Source organism: Cetorhinus maximus, chromosome 3 (genome assembly GCF_964194155.1).
Source record: "Cetorhinus maximus chromosome 3, sCetMax3.hap1.1, whole genome shotgun sequence".
In the NCBI taxonomy this organism is placed as follows: domain Eukaryota; kingdom Metazoa; phylum Chordata; class Chondrichthyes; order Lamniformes; family Cetorhinidae; genus Cetorhinus; species Cetorhinus maximus.
Genome location: NC_135881.1, coordinates 34,697,228 through 34,716,424, shown reverse-complemented (window position 1 = coordinate 34,716,424; position 19,197 = coordinate 34,697,228). Strand labels below are relative to the sequence as shown.

The 19,197-nt window shown below is 42.7% G+C and overlaps 1 protein-coding gene across 1 annotated transcript in view; it reads left to right on the top strand.

Annotated features, from left to right (window-relative positions):
• Positions 1-19,197, top strand: part of pitrm1 (pitrilysin metallopeptidase 1) — a 69,487-nt gene extending 50,290 nt beyond the window's left edge. Inside the window, exons 20-27 of the mRNA XM_078537429.1 lie at positions 331-431; positions 2,654-2,783; positions 4,145-4,216; positions 8,216-8,328; positions 10,239-10,364; positions 15,449-15,594; positions 16,133-16,235; positions 18,430-19,197. Coding sequence (XP_078393555.1) covers positions 331-431; positions 2,654-2,783; positions 4,145-4,216; positions 8,216-8,328; positions 10,239-10,364; positions 15,449-15,594; positions 16,133-16,235; positions 18,430-18,523 — 885 coding nt within the window. The 3' untranslated portion in view covers positions 18,524-19,197. The remainder of the gene's footprint in view (positions 1-330; positions 432-2,653; positions 2,784-4,144; positions 4,217-8,215; positions 8,329-10,238; positions 10,365-15,448; positions 15,595-16,132; positions 16,236-18,429) is intronic.

The following is a 19,197-nucleotide window of genomic DNA, read 5'->3' as shown; positions in this document are numbered from 1 at the left end:
CCATCCAGTATTTCAGACCCTTAGCTGCAATATTTGATTTGTCCTTCTCTTTTGTGAAAACAAGAATAAAGTATTCACTAAGAACCGTGCATATGTCTTGCACCTCCACACACACTGGTCTCTGGCTCTACTCTTTCCTTCCCTCTTCTTCATTGTATATTTTATAAAATAGCTTTGGATTTTCCTTGCTTTTACTTGCCAATATTTTTTCATGCCTTCCCTTTTTGTTCCCAATTTTCTTTTTGTACATAGGGTATTTCCAGAAACTTTTGTAGAGTAACGAGAGATTTCCAAAAACTTGACCATGTGCAAAATATTCTTCTTCCAAAGGTGCAACACATGAAAAGAATTGCAGAAAAGCCCGAACTCTTGACAGTTCTCCGCAAGCTGCCTCGAATTAAGATGCATTTATTGAGCAATGAGAACATGAGGTGAGTTTTTAACATTTAAAAACACATTAACCAATTTAAATAAAGCACAGTTAACTTTAAATTTACCATGTTATATTCCAAATGCCAGATTTTTGACTGCTCATTTAACCTATCTAAACCCCTTTGCAGATTCTTTACCTCCTCTTGACAACTTACTTTCCTACATATCTTGTGTTATCAGTAAATTTAGCTACCATACATTTGGCCCTGTTATCCAAATCATTGATATAGATTGTAAATAGTTGAGGCCCCAGCACTGACCCCTGTGGTACTCCACTGGTTACATCTTGCCAACCTGAAAATGACCCATTTATTCCTACTCTCTGCTTTCTCTTAACCAACCAATCCTTTATCCATGCTAATATTTTACCTCCTACACCATGAGCTCTTATTTTGTGAAGTAATATTTGATGTGGCACTTTACCAAATGTATTTTGGAAATACAAGTGCATCACACCTACAGGTTCCCCTTTATCCATCTGGCCTGTTACTTCTTCAAAGAGCTCTAATAAATTAGTCAGACATGACTTTCCTTAACCATGTTGACCTTTCCTGATTGAATTATGATTATTTGTCCTGCTGTTACCTCCTTACTGATGGATTCTAGCACTTTCCCTATGACAGATGTTAGACTTAAGTGGCCAATAGTTCCTATTTTATGTCCCCCTCCTCTCCTGAATAGAGATGTCACATTTGTGATTTTCCAATCTGTTGAGACCTTTCCAGAATGTAGGAAATTTTGGGAGATCACAACCAATGCCACTACTATTTCAGCAGCCACTTATTTTAGGACCTGAGATTGCAGGTCATCAGGTCCAAGGGACTTGGCAGCATTTAGTTCTGACAGTTTGCCCAGTACTTTTTCCCTAGTGGTTGTGATTGTTTTAAGTTCTTCCCTCCCTTTTACCTCTTCATTTTCAAATATTCTTGGAATATTTTTGTGTCTTCCACAATGAAAACCAACACAAAATACCTGTTCAACTCTTCTGCTATTTCCTTGTTTCCCATTATTAATTTCCCAGTCTCACCCTCTAAGGGACCAGTGCTCACTTTAGTTACTCTTTCCCTCTTTAAATGCTTGTAGAAATTCTTACTATCTTTATTTTTATATTTCTAGCTAGCTTTCATACCCTTAATTTCTCCCTCATTATTATTTCCATCATTCTTTGCTGATTTCTAAAATCTGTCCAATCTTAATCTTCACAATATATGTTCTTTCTTGGATTCAGTTGAAGATGTGTGGTTTGTTCTCCATGGGGAACAAGGAGGTTGCAGAGACATCTGATGTTTAGCTAAGATAGACAGAGCAAGTCAGGAGTCAGTTAGCTCCATTTGCTAGATTCCTGGAGTGTAGTGTTGAATAACAGCATGGGTTCAAACCCCCTACTGGCTAAGATAGTTCTTGGGGCCTGCCTCCTGGCCTTACCCCATAGTAATATCATGGCATGACCTATGGTTTGTAACCATTGGACAATGAGGGTGCCACATGGAGAAAAAGAGAGGGAGATAAAGAAAAGCTGCTCCCAATACAGGACTGGGGTCACAGATTTTGTGTTTGGTCAAAGACACGGTGGGGGCGGGATGTGAGGAAGAACTTTTAGATGCATTGAGTGGTAATAACCTGAAACTTGTTCCTATGAGGGTAATGGAAGCGGGGATGATCCATAATTCCAAAAGGAAATTGGACGGGTACCTGAGGAAAATAAACTTACAGGGCTATGGGGATAAAGTGGGATGGTGGGACTGAAATGGGACTGACTGAATTCCTGTATGGAGAGCCAACATAAAATCAATGGGCTGAATGGCCTCTTTCAGTGCCACAATGATTCATGTGCCAAAAAGTGCAAAGGTTTCAAGCACACAATTACTTCACAATGGTAATGTTGCAGTGAGGATATAGGTTGTCCTAAAAAGTTTTGTACTTTTTCACAACTGCTGACAATTGGGGAGAAAAATGCTCTATAAGTTCTGATATTTTAAAAAAAAATTATGTGAATGATGCATTCTTTCTCAGCTTACGTAAAAATTAAATTTCTACCTTGTGAAGGAGTCTTATTTTGTTTCTGGAATGAGACAGTAAATGCTACTTTTAAACACATCATAGAAGACAGGATTCTCTAGTCAATGTAATTGTACTTGTTCGCATCGAGTCTATTTTTATATGGGTAAGAGAGGATTAGAGTATTGTAAGTATTTCATTGGTTTATACTGTCTTGTGACAGATGTGTGGCGAATGCTACTCCTCAAGCAATTCCAGAAGTGTCAAAGGAAGTTGAAAAGTTCATAAGAAATATTCCTGGATTTGGAAAGAAAAAAAAAGACAAGAAACTTATCCGTACAAATATAACTGAGGTACTTTGTTAAGAATATTAAAAGTCCAGCAGCTCGGGGTTCTATGTTAGAATAATGTACTGGCTTGTATGCAGGAGAGGAATTTTTAAGTTTGCTTATGACTTGGATTGTTACTTGTGTTTTCTAGTTCTACATTTTGATATTCAAGTTCAAATACTTGAATATTTGAGTTATTATTTGCTTCATTTTGGAATATGTTCCTTATATATTCCTTTCCCTTTTATTTGTGACGACAGTAGAAAGTGATTACTCATACTTGATTAGCTAACATCTCAGTTACCCATCAGTTTTTGCAGAGAAAAAGCCCTATTTGAAATATTGACTCCTTGCATAGTCCGCTAACCAGAGCATTTAAATTCATATTTTTTGCTTTTTACACTGCTTTACTGTATAAAGAAGACTAGAAGACAATTCCCATTGTTTACCAAATGGGTCTCTTTCATTTTAACAGACAATGGATCTTCTAACGTATCAGGTTTCTCAATTTTTAGAAACCTATTTAGTTATTTAATTTGATGTGCAATCTTTATGTCCAACCACCCATGGAGGCTGAGAATGTGGTGACATTGGGGGTAATTTTCCTAGCCCTTTGAACGTGGATTTGGAGGTGGGAGGGCCAGGAAAGTAGCATAAAACTCTCTCGGGGCAGCTCTCGCCTCCAGGAACTTACTGTGCAATGTGCAGAAGGCAAGGGGACGGTGGGGGATTAGGGCATTAATTAAGGACCATTTTCTAAGAGTGCAAGTTTGCCGGCGTCGCACATGCCCCCTTTTGTGTCGGGAGCCTGGCAATACTTCAGAAGCAGCCTGTCGGCAGTAGGTCAGGGGGCCGCCAGTGTCTGCTGCATATACCAGTATGGCTCCATAATGAGGATCCTCACAGTATCCTTGGAAACATCATTTATGCTGTAATCCAAGTTTCATTCTTGAATCCAACAGAAAGATTTTAATTCCATGTCTACTATTTACAGTTCTAATCAAGTTAATGGATTGAAGTTGAGTGTAAAATTTTGTACTGACCACCCAGCTGAAGTATTATTCAAAAGATCCACGTACAAAAGATCCATGTTTTGCCTGGTACACTGCCTTTATTCTTGCAAAAGCACCAGTCACGTTCTTAGGCACCTTCTATCTAAAGCAGAGCTTTGTAAAATGTTTCCAATAAGAAATTGTAATTTAATGGTTGCCATTTTGAGGAAATTAGGTAATTGGCTGTAACATTTGAAATCAGGCCATTCTTTCCCACATATTCATTTATCACTAGACTTGTAAAGCATAAATATTCTCCAATCTGCAGTGAGTGTATGTTTATTTCAATTTGAAAGATTAAATAGTGATTAAACTTTATTTATTTCATTACAGAAACCACTTAACCCTGAAGAAGCTGGGGATGAAGCATCTGGAGGCTCACAAGCTACCAAAAAGCTAGTGTTTGTAAGAGTGATAATAGTGTCGATAGTCACATTAGCTGATGAAATTTCTGAGAATGTTGACCTTTGCTCAGATAGATACCAAAAATCCCTCAGTACGATGCACAATGGCATGGATCCATTTGAGTTATCAACCATTTATCTACCTAGCTTCGAGTAGAAATGACAAAAATTTTTTGCTAACCTCTTATTAGGAAAGCTCCCTAAATAAATTACTCCCCTCCATCTTGAGTTGGATATAGCACTTGAGATAAAAACAAAAAGCTAAAAGCTACTGCGGATGCTGGAAATCCAAAACGAAAACAGAATTACCTGGAAAAACTCAGCAGGTCTGGCAGCATCAGTGGAGAAGAAAACAGTTGATGTTTCGAGTCCTCATGACCCTTCGGCAGAACTGAAGTATAGTTAGGAGAGAGGTGAAATATAAGCTGGTCTAAGGTGGGGGGCAGGGGGAGAGAGAAGTTGAGGGTGGGGTGGTTGTAGGGATAAGCAAGCAGTGATAGGAGCAGATAATCAAAAGATGTCACAGACAAAAGGATCAAAGAGGTGTTGAAGGTGGTGATATTATCTAAGAAAAGTGCTAATTAAGAATGGATGGCAGGATACTCAAGGTACAGCTCTAGTGGGGATGGGGTGGAAAGACTAACAAAGTATTAGTTGTAGATTTAAAAATAAATTTTCCATTATTTCCATTATTTTTAAATCTCCTAACTATACTTCAGTTCTGCCGAAGGGTCATGAGGACTCGAAACGTCAACTGTTTTCTTCTCCACCTATAGCACTTGAGGCTGGGTTAACTTACTTAATTACATTATTTTTAATGAAACTGACCTATATTAGCATGCTGTACAAAAGTGATCAGTGGAAGGCAAGAGTGGTACATTTTTGATATTGGTATTTCAACTAATCCAAAATTAAGACCATAAGACATAGGAGCAGAAATTAGGCCATTCGGCCCAGCGAGTCTGCTCCGCCATTCAATCATGGCTGATAAGTTTCTCAACCCCATTCTCCCGCCTTCTCCCCGTAACCTTTGATCCCCTTACCAATCAAGAACCTATCTATCTCAGTCTTAAATACACTCAATGACCTGGCCTCGACAGCCTTCTGTGGCAATGAATTCCATAGATTCACCACTCTCTGGCTAAAGAAGTTTCTCCTCATCTTTGTTCTAAAAGGTCTTCCCTTTACTCTGAGGCTGTGCCCTCGGGTCCTAGACTCTCCTACTAATGGAAACATCTTCCCCACGTCCACTCTATCCAGGCCTTTCAGTATTCTGTAAGTTTCAATCAGATCCCCCTTCATCCTTCTAAACTCCATCGAGTATAGACCCAGAGTCCTCAAACGTTCCTCATATGTTAAGCCTTTTATTCCTGGGATCATTCTTGTGAACCTCCTCTGGACCCTCTCCAGGGCCAGCACATCCTTCCTGAGATACGGGGCCCAAAATTGCTCACAATATTCTAAATTTGGTCTGACCAGAGCTTTATAAAGCCTCAGCAGCACATCCCTGCTTTTATATTCTAGTCCTCTCGAAATAAATGCCAACATTGCATTTGCCTTCCTAACTACCAACTCAACCTGCAAGTTAATCTTAAGAGAATCCTAGACTAGGACTCCCAAGTCCCTTTGCACTCCAGATTTCTGAATTCTCTCCCCATTTAGAAAATAGTCTATGCCTCTGTTCTTCCTACCAAAGTGCATGACCTCATACTTCCCCACGTTGTATTCCATCTGCCACTTCTTTGCCCATTCTCCTAACCTGTCCAAATCCTTGTGCAGCCTACCCGCCTCCTCAATACTACCTGTCCCTCCACCTATCTTTGTATCATCTGCAAACTTAGCCAGGATGCCCTCAGTTCCTTCATCTAGATCATTAATGTATAAAGTGAAAAGTTGTGGTCGCAACACTGACCCCTGCGGAACTCCACTAGTCACCGGCTGCCATCCTGAGAAGGACCCCCTTATCCCCACTCTCTGCCTCCTGCCAGACAGCCAATCTTCTATCCATGCTAGTACCTTGCCTCTAACAACCATGGGCTCTTATCTTACTGAGCAGCCTCCTGTGCAGCACCTTGTCAAAGGCCTTCTGGAAGTCCAAGTACATAACATCCATTGGCTCTCCTTTGTCTAACCTACTCGTTACCTCCTCAAAGAATTCTAACAGATTTGTCAGGCATGACATCCCCTTGATGAAACCATGCTGACTTTGCGCGATTTTACCATGCACTTCCAAGTATTCTGAAATCTCATCCTTAATAATGGACTCTAAAATCTTACCAACGACAATTAGATTACAGCTAATCGGCCTGTAATTTCCCGTCTTTTGCCTCACTCCCTTTTTAAACAAGGGGGGTCACATTAGCGATTTTCCAGTCCTCTTGGACCCTCCCTGACTCCAGTGATTCCTGAAAGATCACCACTAACGCCTCCACTATCTCTTCAGCTATCTCCTTCAGAACTCTGGGGTGTAATCCATCTGGTCCAGGTGATTTATCCACCTTCAAACCTTTCAGTTTTCCTAGCACCTTCTCCTTGGTAATGGCCACCATACTCCCCTCTGCCCCCCGACTCTCTTGAACTTTGGGGATGTCATTCGTGTCTTCCACTGTGAAGACTGACGCAAGGTACCTATTCAGTTCCTCCACCATTTCTTTGTTCCCCACTACTACTTCTCCAGCGTCATTTTCCAGCGCCCAATGACCACTTTTGCCTCTCTCTTACCCTTTATATATCTAAAAAAACTCTTGCAATCTTCTTTTATATTACTGGCTAGTTTACCCTCATACTTAATCTTCTCCCTCCTTATTTCTTTTTTAGTTGTCCTCTGTTGGTCTTTGTAGGCTTCCCAATCCCCTGGTTTCCCACTGCTCTTTGCTGCATTGTATGCTTTCTCTTTAGCTTTTATGCTGTCTCTGACTTCCCTTGTCAGCCATAGTTGCCTCGTCCTCCCTTTAGTATGCTTCTTCTTCCTAGGGATTAATTTTTGCTGTGTCTCCCAAATTACTCCCAGAAACTCCTGCCATTGCTGTTCCATTGTCTTTCCTGCTAGGCTCATCTCCCAGTCAATTCTGGCCAGCTCCTCCCTCATGCCTCTGTAGTTGCCTTTATTCAACTATAATACAGTTACATCTGATTCCAGCTTTTTCTTCTCAAATTGCAGGGTAAATTCTATCATATTATGGTCGCTTCCTCCTAAGGGTTCCTTCACCTTAAGCTCCCTTATCAAATCTGCCTCATTACACATCACTAAATCTAGAATTGCCTGTTCCCTAGTGGGCTCCACCACAAGCAGCTCCAAAAAGCCATCTCCTAGACATTCCACAAATTCTTTTTCTTGGGATCCACTACCAACCTGATTTTCCCAGTCTACCTGCATATTGAAATCCCCCATGATCACTGTAACCTTGCCTTTCTTACACACCTTTTCTATCTCCTGGTGTATCTTAACCACATAATTTACTTCAGAAATTTTTTTTAAAACTACATCTATAATTTTGCATATATAATAAAAACACAACAAAAGAATTATGAAAGACCTTGTATAATTATGGTATACATAATAGTAATAGATCTCCATTTGAGGTGGTAGCATTGATCAAGCTTCAGTGAAGGCCAATGAAAATGCCCTGCCACGTTGATATGTATTCTAGATTACCTATTCCATGGTGGTATGCTTCACTGCCCATTTGCTGGCTTCTGATACAGATCTCTGTTGCAGTGCCAAATTTTGGGTTTTGTTAACTTGATATTTTAAAAACCTAGCCCAGTACAAAACTAGATATAAAAATGGTATCTTAAATTTATACCATTCTACAATATTTTTATTTTAGGTGCTTTCTTGTGACGCTTTTTCTGTAAGATAGAGATGTAACATGATGTAGTTGTTTATTGTCAGTTAGCTGCTTGAGCCCCCATTAGATACAGATAACTCAGTTTTACACACTTTTGCAACCGTTCGAGAAAGTTTAATTAAAGCATTATTGACTTTCTTTTGTCTTAGGAACCCACTTTCAAAGCTTGTCAAATGAAGACCCATTTCCATCTTCCCTTCCCTGTGAATTATGTGAGTGAATGCGTTCGCACCGTTCCCTACATGAATCCGGACTTTACCAGGTATGTTGCATTGAAATCAAATAGCACACATTCACCTTAACTTTCAAACAACAGTCTCATAATTTACTTACAAAACCATAGGTGAGCTGATGTTAATTTAAATCCCTTCCCAGAACATGCTAATTTACTTACTGAACCAGCGGCAACTGATGTTAATTTCATTCCCTCCCCTGAGTGCACCTGAGACTGGTGGCTTACCTTCACTGGAAAGTTTTAGGAGTTTTTCCAAAGATTTTGTATACATTTGTTTGTATACATTAATTTGATCCATATTCAAAGTTTCATAATTGGCTTTTGAATATGGATCAAATTAAAGACTAAAACATAATGAAGGAGGTGAAAAGTAAATGTTTAGTGTTGTGTGTATACAAAATCTTTGGAAAAACTCCTAAAACTTTCCAGTGAAGGTAAGCCACCCGTCTCAGGTGCATTCAAGGAAGGAAATGAAATTAACATCAGTTGCCGCTGGTTCAGTAAGTAAATTAGCATGTTCTGGGAAGGGATTTAAATTAACAACATCAGCTCACCTATGGTTTTGTAAGTAAATTAGTTATTTCAGGGCAGGGAGTGAAATTAACATCAGCTTCCCATTGGTTTTAAGCGAATGAATACATTCTGGGAAGAGAGTAAAATGAACACCACCACCTCCTGATGGCTTCGGAGATAAATTCACCATCTGATGAAATGGAAGCCTCTGGTTCAACTCTTGCTCAGTGCTGAGTTGACCAATATCAGCCAGATGATAGGGATGTAAAATTAGATTAGACTTGGAAGGAAGATAAAACCAACCAGATTGCTATCGACATGGAACATGGACATCACGCAAGGTTTTACAGGTTGATATCCCTAAACAACTGTATCCCAATATCAGTCAGCACCTTTAGGAGAAAAATTAAAAACAAATAAATAGAATTATATGGCAGTGTTTTTTTGAGTTGTACTATACTGCACTGACTAATGGAATTTCTCTCGTCCCCTCTAAAGCCTAATGTGTATTTCCAAATCCAAATGGAACTGATTGCTACCATCACTTGCTTGTGTCTTAGGGCCTAAGAACAGGAGCAGGAAAGATTTATGCAAAGATCAGCCTCACTGAACCTGTCTTCTCACCATATACATAATCTGTTCTTTATCCAGAAATGCATCAGAATATATTCTTGAATCTCTCCACTGTGTCCTGTCTGGTTTATAGAACCATAGAAAAGTTACAGCACAGAAGGAGGCCATTCAGCACATCTTGTCCGTGCCAGCCCGAGGACACCCAGGTGCCCTTTCTAATCCCACCTGCCTGCACCCGGCCCATAGCGCTGCAGCTTACAGCACTTTAGGTGCAGATCCAGGTACTTTTTAAAAGAGTTTAGGGTTTCTGCCTCCAGCACCAACTTGGGCAGTGAATTCCAAACACCCACTACCCTCTGCGTAAAAAAAGTTCTTCCTTATGTCCCCCCTACACCTTCTGCCACTTATCTTGAATCTAAGTCCGCTGGTTCTAGAATTCTCCACCAAGGGAAACAATTTTATCCTGTCCACTCTATCTATTCCCCTCATAATTTTGTACACCTCAATCAAGTCACCTCTCGGCCTTCTTTGTTCCAAGGAAAATAACCCCAACCTATCCAATCTCTCCTCGTAGTTACACTTTTCAGTGGGCTCCTCTGGTAATCTAATTTATTCCAGCATTTGAGAGGTTAAGGGCAAGAAAGGAAAAAAAATTGCAAATCAGTGTCTTATTGCTTTTTGCTATAGGATGCTGATTGATATACAAATAAGCTGCATGACCAGAGTAACCATTATTTTCAGTGTTTGTATGTAGCATTCCTGTGAGTACTCTATTCTCTATCGTGTACTGTTGGCTAATATTTTATATTTGCATTTGAATCCATGTGCTATTAACCAATTTTTATTTATAGACTTCATGTTCTTGCACGGCTATTGACAACTAAATTCCTGCACCGGGAAATTCGAGAGAAAGGTGGTGCGTATGGAGGAGGTGTCAACCTAAGCCGCAGTGGCCTGTTTACTTTTTATTCTTACAGGTACGTACATCGGTTACAATTGACAATTCAGAATAGCAGACAGGCTGATGAGTAGAAAACAGAATGAAACATACAAAGGGCTGAATTTTGCCGTCGGCGAGCAGGGGGCGGGGCCCGCTCGCCGATGCGTAAAATGACATGGGATGGCGTCAGGGGGAACCCCCGACGTCATCCCGCCCCATTTAAATTCTCAGGAAGGCGGGCCCGCCGACTTGTCAGTGGCCAATTGAGGCCATTGACAGGATCATTAAAACAATTAAAGGACCTGCCCATCCAACCTTAATGTTGTCGGGCAGGCCAGGAGCCCTGGCGGCAACTAGAAAAAACATGAAACCTCATCCACCGGCGGGATGAGGTATCACGTGGGGATGTAAAATGTTGAATAAAGTTTTAGTGAAAATTATGAACATGTCCCATCTCATGTGACATTGTCACATGAGGGGGACATGTTAAGGATTGTTTTTTTATATTTTTAATGTTTTTAGAACTGTCAGCGATCTCCCTGAGGCAGCACTTAGCCTCAGGGAGATGTGCGCATACGTGAAAGAGCGCACTCTCGCTTTTGGGGAATCCCCACTCCTCCCTCCCCGACCCGCACAGGAAGGGCATAGCGCTTCCCGGCTATTTTACGTGGGCTTAATTGGCCCGCCCATGTAAAATTGCGGCGGGGCCCGCTTCTCCGGCGGGGATCGGCTCCCCGCCTGCCGGAGATTGGGTCGGGCCCTCATCCGGAGCGCCCTGGGAGGAGTCCACAGAGACGACAGGCAGCCGCTGCGCCGACGTGAGGTCGTTTCGGACCTCCCTGCTCACCATAGATGGATGGGCACAGAACTGGGCTACTTGGTGCCCAAACCATCTCCCACACTGGCACTGACCAGCTGATGCCAATGCCGATGTGAGGGCTTGTAGGTCCGAGTGCAACCCCAGGAGGCCCTGATTGGTCTCCTGGAGGGACCTCTCCACGAGAGTCGCCACTCTCTCCATGGCGGAAGCATGGCGCTCAGCCATGAGGCTCATTGCATTGGTGATGCTCCGCGTGGACTCCTCAAGCACGGGACACCATGCCACGCATAGCCTCATGTATCTCCGCCAGATCGTCCCACATACCCTGCTGCACCCCCAGCGTTTGCTGCCTCTTGGACGACTCCAGAGGCACATCATCAGCCACCGACCAAGCATGTACCTGGTCCCCAGCAGTCTTCCGACTGGCGGCACCCCGGGCATTCTCTGTCTCTACCCGCACCTCAAGTGAGTGTGAAGCGCCCTCGCTGCCGTGCCCCGGGACACTAACCAAACATCTAATTCCCACCGAGGCGCTAGTATCTGCGCTGGTGTCTGCCTGGCTGAGATGGTGAGACGCTGGTGAATGAATTTGCTCTGGGGTTTCAGGGGTGAGAGGTGGGCCCTCTACCTCCTCCCCCTCCCGGCCCTGCTCCAGTGATGCTGAAAGGAAGAGAAAGGACATTTGTTTAGTTACAGTGCAGGCAATATCAACTTGCATGCCGCTCCCCCAGATCATTATGCACTGATCCTTCCATAACCAATGGTAAACCCATATTGCTAACTTCAATCGCTGAGCATTCAGCAATGCCATGGCTTCTGGGACACACATGGTGACCTGAGTGCTCGCCAGACTACCTCCCCATGGCACCCCAGCCTCACCGCCACCTGGGGGCATGGTGCCTCTCCAAAACCAATGCCTGCTGCTCAAAAGCCGTTAGGATAGCCAACTGGGCCTATCCTCTGCCAGTCCGCATCCGTTCAGCGGAATTGCGCCAGTCTTCTCCTGAAAAGGAGAGAAGAGCATTGATTAGTCCAGCCTGTACCTGAATTCCCATCGCATCCCTGCAAACCCAGCCAGAGTGGGACATTGCAGGACTCCAGTTCTTCATCACCCCGCAGCGGCTGCACACTCACCCAAACAAGCCAGGGCTGACCCATCCCCCACTCCCCCATTGCCCAAATGCTCCCTCCTTCACATTTGGCACGACAAAGTGTCACTTTGCTAAGCAAGGAGGCACAGGCACATGGAGCGCAAAGACCAGCAGATGGATTGGTGCCCCGCCAACTGGAAGCTCCCCTCCCAGCATTTTAGCACCCTGACGTTGACATGCTTTGCAGTTCCAGCATTCTGCCTAGGTGTAGATCCTTGACTTTCAACCCCATTCTATACGCTGGGTGTCAGTGTCACACTTGCTGCGGATGCAGAACACATCCTAGCTCAACCCTCTCAGGGTGAAATAGGCATGGGCAATCTCTGCTGACACACCCAGCGAGTGATACAGGCCGTGAGGGAGTCAATGCTGTTAGTGTACTCAGAGTTGCCAGGTTGGTAGTGGGGGAAGGGTTTCGGCTGCATTAAGTGACTTGAGGCAACATGGTACTCGCCCTTCCCGAGCGCAGGAGATTGTTGACTCTTTTGCGGCACTGGAGCCATGTGCGCCGCACCACATCATGGGAGCTGACACTCTCGGCCACCTCCTCCCACGCACGTTTGGTCAGGTGGGGAGGCTTCCGCCTCCCGTCCCTCGGAAGAAGAACCTCCCGCCGCACTGCCACCTCCTCCAGGAGGGCAGCTAAGCACTCATCAGAAAAACGAGGGGCACACTGCCCCGCGGGCCTACCCTTCAGCCTGGCCTGCCCCGCCCCGATGGCCTACCCTCCGGCCTGGCCTGCCCTGATGGCCTACCTTCTGGACTTGCGTCATGCACATTGCCCCTCTGATGTGCTCTTCTCCCAACCATTGTGAGCAGCCAGTCCTTCATTTAAACAGGGTGCCGGGTTGCCATTGGACCTGGCCGTCTGTGCACGGCTGCCGCCGGCCACCCATCCCTGCTATCCACGGGAGACGTGAACTATGCTGGTCGGGCCTTAATTGGTCTGCACGCATAAAGTGGCGGCGTGGACCCGATCGCGGGCGGTGATCGGGTCCGCGCCCGCTCCCGCACGACCCACCTGACATGGGGAAAATTCTCCCCTCAGTGTTCAAGACTCCCAGCCACAAAGGTACGTTGGGAAAATTACCCTTGTATACTAGATTATTTTCTTTTCATTTTAACCTAGTTGAACACAAGTTAGAGAGCAATGGAAACATAAGTTAAAGCAGTGGTGCCACGTGATAAAATTCAAATTGATTTATTTCCTGTTAGTGTTTTAGGATTATACAGTAAGGAAACTAGGTCACAATATACAAGTAGCTTTACCATTGTTTGTCTCAGTGTCACAGCGTAAGCTGAAACTGCCAAAACAAAATGTGGCTGGCCTGGGGAAGTGGAAATTTTTCAGCAGCATATAATTTAATTTTATGGGATCAAAACTGTCTTGAATCTGAAAAGATAATCTTTTTGGACTTCATCCTAGGGTCTTAAAAGTAGCGGTGAGTGAGATTGTTGAAGCGTTGGTTTTAATTTTCAAAAATTCCCTAGATTCGCCGTTTAAATTGGAAAATAGTGAATGTACTACTTTATTCAAAAAGGGAGGGAGACAGAAAGCAGGAAATTACAGCCCAGTTAACTTAACATCTGTCATAGGGAAAATGTTAGAAGCTGTTATTAGTTATAGTAGGGTACCTACAGAAATTCCAGGATCAGGCAAGTCAGTGTGGTTTGTAAAAGGGAAATCATGTTTAACCAGTTTATTGGAGTTCTTTGAAGAAGTAACATGCGCTGTGGATAAAGGGGAACCGGTGGATGTACTGTTCTTAGATTCCCAGAAGGCATTTGATAACATGCAACTTGCACTGAGGGACTTCCTCGTCAGGATGTGACAAGTGGTGTGCCACAGGGATCAGTGCTGGGGCCTCAACTTTTTATAATTTATATAAATGATTTGGCTGAAGGGACCGAAGGTATGGTTGCTAAATTTGCTGATGACACAAAGATAAGTAGGAAAATAAGCTTTGAAGAGGACATAAGGAAGCTACAAAGGGATTTTGATAGGTTAAGTGAGTGGGCAAAGATCTAGCAAATGGAGTATAATGTGGGAAAATGTGAAATTGTCCATTTTGGCAGGAAGAATAAAAATGAAGCATATTATCTAACTGGTGAGATATTGCAGAGCTCTGAGATGTAGAGGAATTTGGGTGTCTTAGTGCATGAATCGCAAAAGGTTAGCATGCAGGTAACAGCAAGTAATTAGGAAAGCGAATAGAATGTGATCATTTATTACGAGGGGAATTGAATACAAGAATAGGAAGTTTATGCTTCAGTTATACAGGGCATTGGTGAGACCACATCTGGAATACTGTGAAAAGTATTGGTTTCCTTATTTAAGGAAGGATATAAATGTATTGGGAGCAGTTCAGAGAAGGTTTACTAGACAAATACCCAGAATGGGCAGGTTGTCTTATGAGGAAAGGTTGGACAGGCTAGGCTTGTATCTGCTGGAGTTTAGAAGAATAACAAGCGACTTGTTTGAAACATATAAGACCCTGAGGGGTCTTGACAGGTTGGATGTAGAAAGGATGTTTCCTCTTGTGGGAGAATCTAGAACTAGGGTCACTGTTTAAAATAAGGGGTCGCCTATTTAAGCCAGAGATGGGAATTTTTTTTTTACTCTGAGGGTCGAGAGTCTTTGGAACTCCCCTCAAAGGAAACAGAGTCTTTGAATATTTTTGAAGGAGAGGTAGATAGATTTTTGATGAGCAAAGGGGTGAGAGGTTATCCGGGGAATGTGGAGTTGAGGTTACAATCGGATCAGCCATGATCTTATTGAATACCAGAGCAGGCTCAAGGGGCTGAGTGACCTGCTACTGCTCCTAATTCGCATGTTCATATGTTTTCGTACTACTAAATAAGCTAATTGAGTACAGTAGTCTAGCTATGAAATGCAATTTGCAGTGGGAGGTTAGATTGTTTACTGCCTTCTAAACCTATATTTTAGCCTTCAAATGCCACAAGTCCCTGACTATCTTACTTTGGTGTATGTGGAACTACAAATTGCCTGCTGATGATGTGTTCAGTTTTTTATCATTGAACTAATGTTGATGTTCAGTTAAAGGATATAAAGTGTAATGAGAAATAGACACTCTTGTTAAAATACATGATGAATATATCGGATTATTTCTCCTGAATGAAATCTTATAGAGATCCAAATTCTCTCGACACAATATCTGCATTCCGAAAGAGTGTGGATTGGGCGAAAGCTGGAAAATTTACACAAGAAGATATTGATGAGGCTAAACTCTCTGTATTTTCAACTGTGGATGCTCCTGTAGCCCCATCAGACAAAGGTAAAGATGAAGTGTTACCTTGAATTGTGTTAAGTTGGAGAAACATCAATCAGATTGGCTGTTTTGTGGTGCTTTTCTTAAGCCAAAAAGATTTGTGACGTTTTGCATTTGGAGAATTTTTAAAAGCTATTGATGGACAGGAATATATTAGTGAAAGTCGATTAAAAATGGATTCTGATACATTTGCTTGTCTGTGCTTCTGACAAATCTTTGATTTCAAAAATCGATTGTTAACAGAAAACTAATTTGTCCTCAAATACTATGTAGCTCAGCCTCTGAGAAAGCTTTTGCTTGCACAATATGTATATTGTAGAATTAAATATGAGTACAGTTCCAAACTTCTTTTCACAGTTGTTGAATAGGAATGACAGAAAATAGTTGCAAAATTTGGCTGGTTTTTAAAAGGTATATTTTAAAATTACCAAAATCATTGGTAGCAAATATGAGAAGCAAACACATTGATAGACCTGTGAAAAGGGCATTTGGCAACTGAAAATATGTTGTTTATTTTTGACACTAATTCTGCTTTGACCAACAGGATTGGACCGTTTTCTCTATGGTATCTCAGATGAAATGAAGCAGAAATGGCGAGAGCAGCTTTTTGCTATTGATCATGATGGTTTAATAGGAGTAGCCAACAAGTGAGTAGCTTTAAAATAAAAGCTATCCCAAAATACAGAAAAGGTGCAAAACCCTATTTAAGTCTCATTACTTTTCTAGAACAGAAAAGTTGAGCAGCCTGTAAACTGTTTCAAAAGTAAATTCAAACAAATTTTGTACAGATTTATTTTGATGGATTCTTTTGAGTTAAGCTTTCAATTCAGTGCAAATTTTTAAAACCCTTATACAAAAGCAAAAATACTGTAGATGTTAGAAATCTGAAATAAAAACAAAATGCTTCATATAGTCAGGGAGAGTTCAGGTGCATCAATGGAGAGGAAAACAAAGTTAGTGTTTCAAGTCGGTAACCTTTCATCAGAACTGAAAAAGGTTAAGATGTAAAAAATTTTAAGTAAGTACAGAGGCAGGTTGTGCAGGGAAGGGAAAAAAGAACGAGGGTCTGTGATAGGATGAAAAAAAGAAGAGATAAAAATGAGCTGGCAGAGGAGGTGGGGGGTGAGGGGGAGGGGCAGGGGCGAGGATTGGGGAAGGGGTTGGGAGAGAGGAACCAGGGTTACCGGATGGGGTGCTGGTAGGGTAGAGGTGCTGCGGGGGAAAAAGACAGGAGGAGCCAGGATATAGGGGTGGGGAGAAAAGAGCTGAACTCCCAAGGTGAGGTGAGAGTGACTGCCCTTAACATCAAGGCTGCATTTGACCAAGTCTGGTATCAAGGAGCCCTAGCAAAACTGGAGTCAATGGGAATCAGGGGGAAAACTCTCCACTGGGTTGGAGTCATACCTAGCACAAAGGAAGATGGTTTGGTTGCTGGAAGTCAATCATCTCAGCTCCAGGACATCACTGCAGGAGTTCCTCAGGGTAGTGTCCTTGGCCCAACCATCTTCAGTTGCTTCATCAATGATCTTCCTTCCATCATAAGGTCAGAAGTGGGGATGTTCACTGATGATTACACTATGTTCACCTTTCGCGACTCTTCAGATACTGAAGCAGGCCATGTCCAAATGCAGCAAGACTGGACAATATCCAGGCTTGGGCTGCCAAGTGGCAAGTAGCATTCGCGCCACACAAGTGTCAGGCAATGACCATTTCAATGTGTCTTATGGTCTTATAGGTTACGGGGAGAAGGCGGGAGAATGGGGTTGAGAAACTTATTAGCCATGATTGAATGGTGGAGCAGACTCAGTGGGCCGAATGGCCTAATTTCTGCTCCTATGTCTTACGGTCTACCATCTCCCACAAGAGAGAATCCAACCAGCGCCGCTTGATGTTCATAGAAATACAAGAGCAGGTCAGAGGCTAGGAATCCTGCGACAAGTGACTCACCACCTGACTCCCCAAAGCCTGTCCACCATCTACAAGGCACAAGTCAGGAGTGTGATGGAATACTCCCCACTTACCTGCATGAGTGCAGCTCCCACAACACTCAAAAAGCTTGTCCCCATCCAGGATAAAGCAGCCCGCTTGACTGGCACCACATCCACAAACATTCACTCCCTCCACCACTGACGCACAGTAGCAGCAGTGTGTACCATCTACAATATCCACTGCAGGAATTCACCAAGGCTCCTTTGACAGCACCTTCCAAACCCACAACCACTACCATCTAGAAGGACAAGGGCAGCAGATAGATGAGAACACCACCACCTGGAAGTTCCCCTCCAAGTCACTCACTATCCTGACTTGGAAATATATCACTGTTCCTTCACTGTCGCTGGGTCAAAATCCTGGAACTCCCTCCCTAACAGCACTGTGGGTGTACCAATACCACATGGACTGCAGCGGTTCAAGAAGGCAGCTCACCACCACCTTCGCAAGGGCAACTAGGGATGGGCAATAAATGCTGACCCAGCCAGCGAAGCCCGCATCCCATGAATGAATTTTTTTTTAAAATTCCTTCTTTGTTCTCACCCGGGCTTTTTTGTTATCTCTTATTCAGAAGAATTGAGCATGCAGTCCACAATGAGGTCAGCTAAGTAAAAGAGAGGGAAGTCCCACTTGTTTAAAAGTAAATTCTTAAAGGGGCGGACCAGGGTTGAAGCAGTTTTTCTGTTTTTATCTGGAAGTTGAAAAGTGCTGAGCGTGAGGTATGTGTCTAGAATTGTGGTAACATTGATGTGCTCTGATTTTTAACCTAAGAAAGCTTTTTTCGTAATCCAGTTAATAGAAATAACTTTAATTAGTGTTTCTACTTCTAATGTTATTTTTCCAATATATCAGGTATTTGACAACTGGACACAGCACATGGGGAGCTGCAATTTTAGGGCCTGAAAATGAATCTATTGCCCGAGATCCAACTTGGGTACCGAGATAATACTCTAAAGAGAGAACTAATGCGAAGGATGTTAACCTCATATTCTCCTGAAATAACACTGAGGACAGAATCAGGATGGATTCAGCTGAAATGTTAGTGTCTCCATGTCATGATGCTGCATGAGGTGAAGTTGGTAATAGCAGTGTCCATGATCTGAAAACTGCTCAGTGCTTCAGTGAATGAGACGATGAGTAGGAAATCCTTGTTACCTCATTTGTACTGTACCAGAGTAAATATGGATTCCATATGTGTCCAGTGCTTGACGAAACATTGGCCTCCAATCAATGTGTATAACGCTTGAAGCAATATAAGGAACACATTATTTTACAAGTGGTCTTGCAGAAACAAATCATGCTGATGTTTTCCTTCCACAATTATGATGTGGTCTCGATCTCAATGGAAACAGAATGCTTTGTACAAAATGGTCCAGTGGCTTCTCAGGTCTTAAGTTCTATTTAAATAGATGTCTGCCTTTTTTGGCAGGGGGTGGGAGGTGCTCTACATTTCTTTTCTTGCAAAGGACATGGTACAAAATTAACTTATTAGGTCTGCATGAACCATTTGAATTGGCAATTGCTAAAACTTGTGTTTCAAAACCTTTGATGTCTGTATTTTTACTGATCCAAATTGAAACTTTTACATGAGGGGCTGTGAAAATAAAAGCTACTACACAA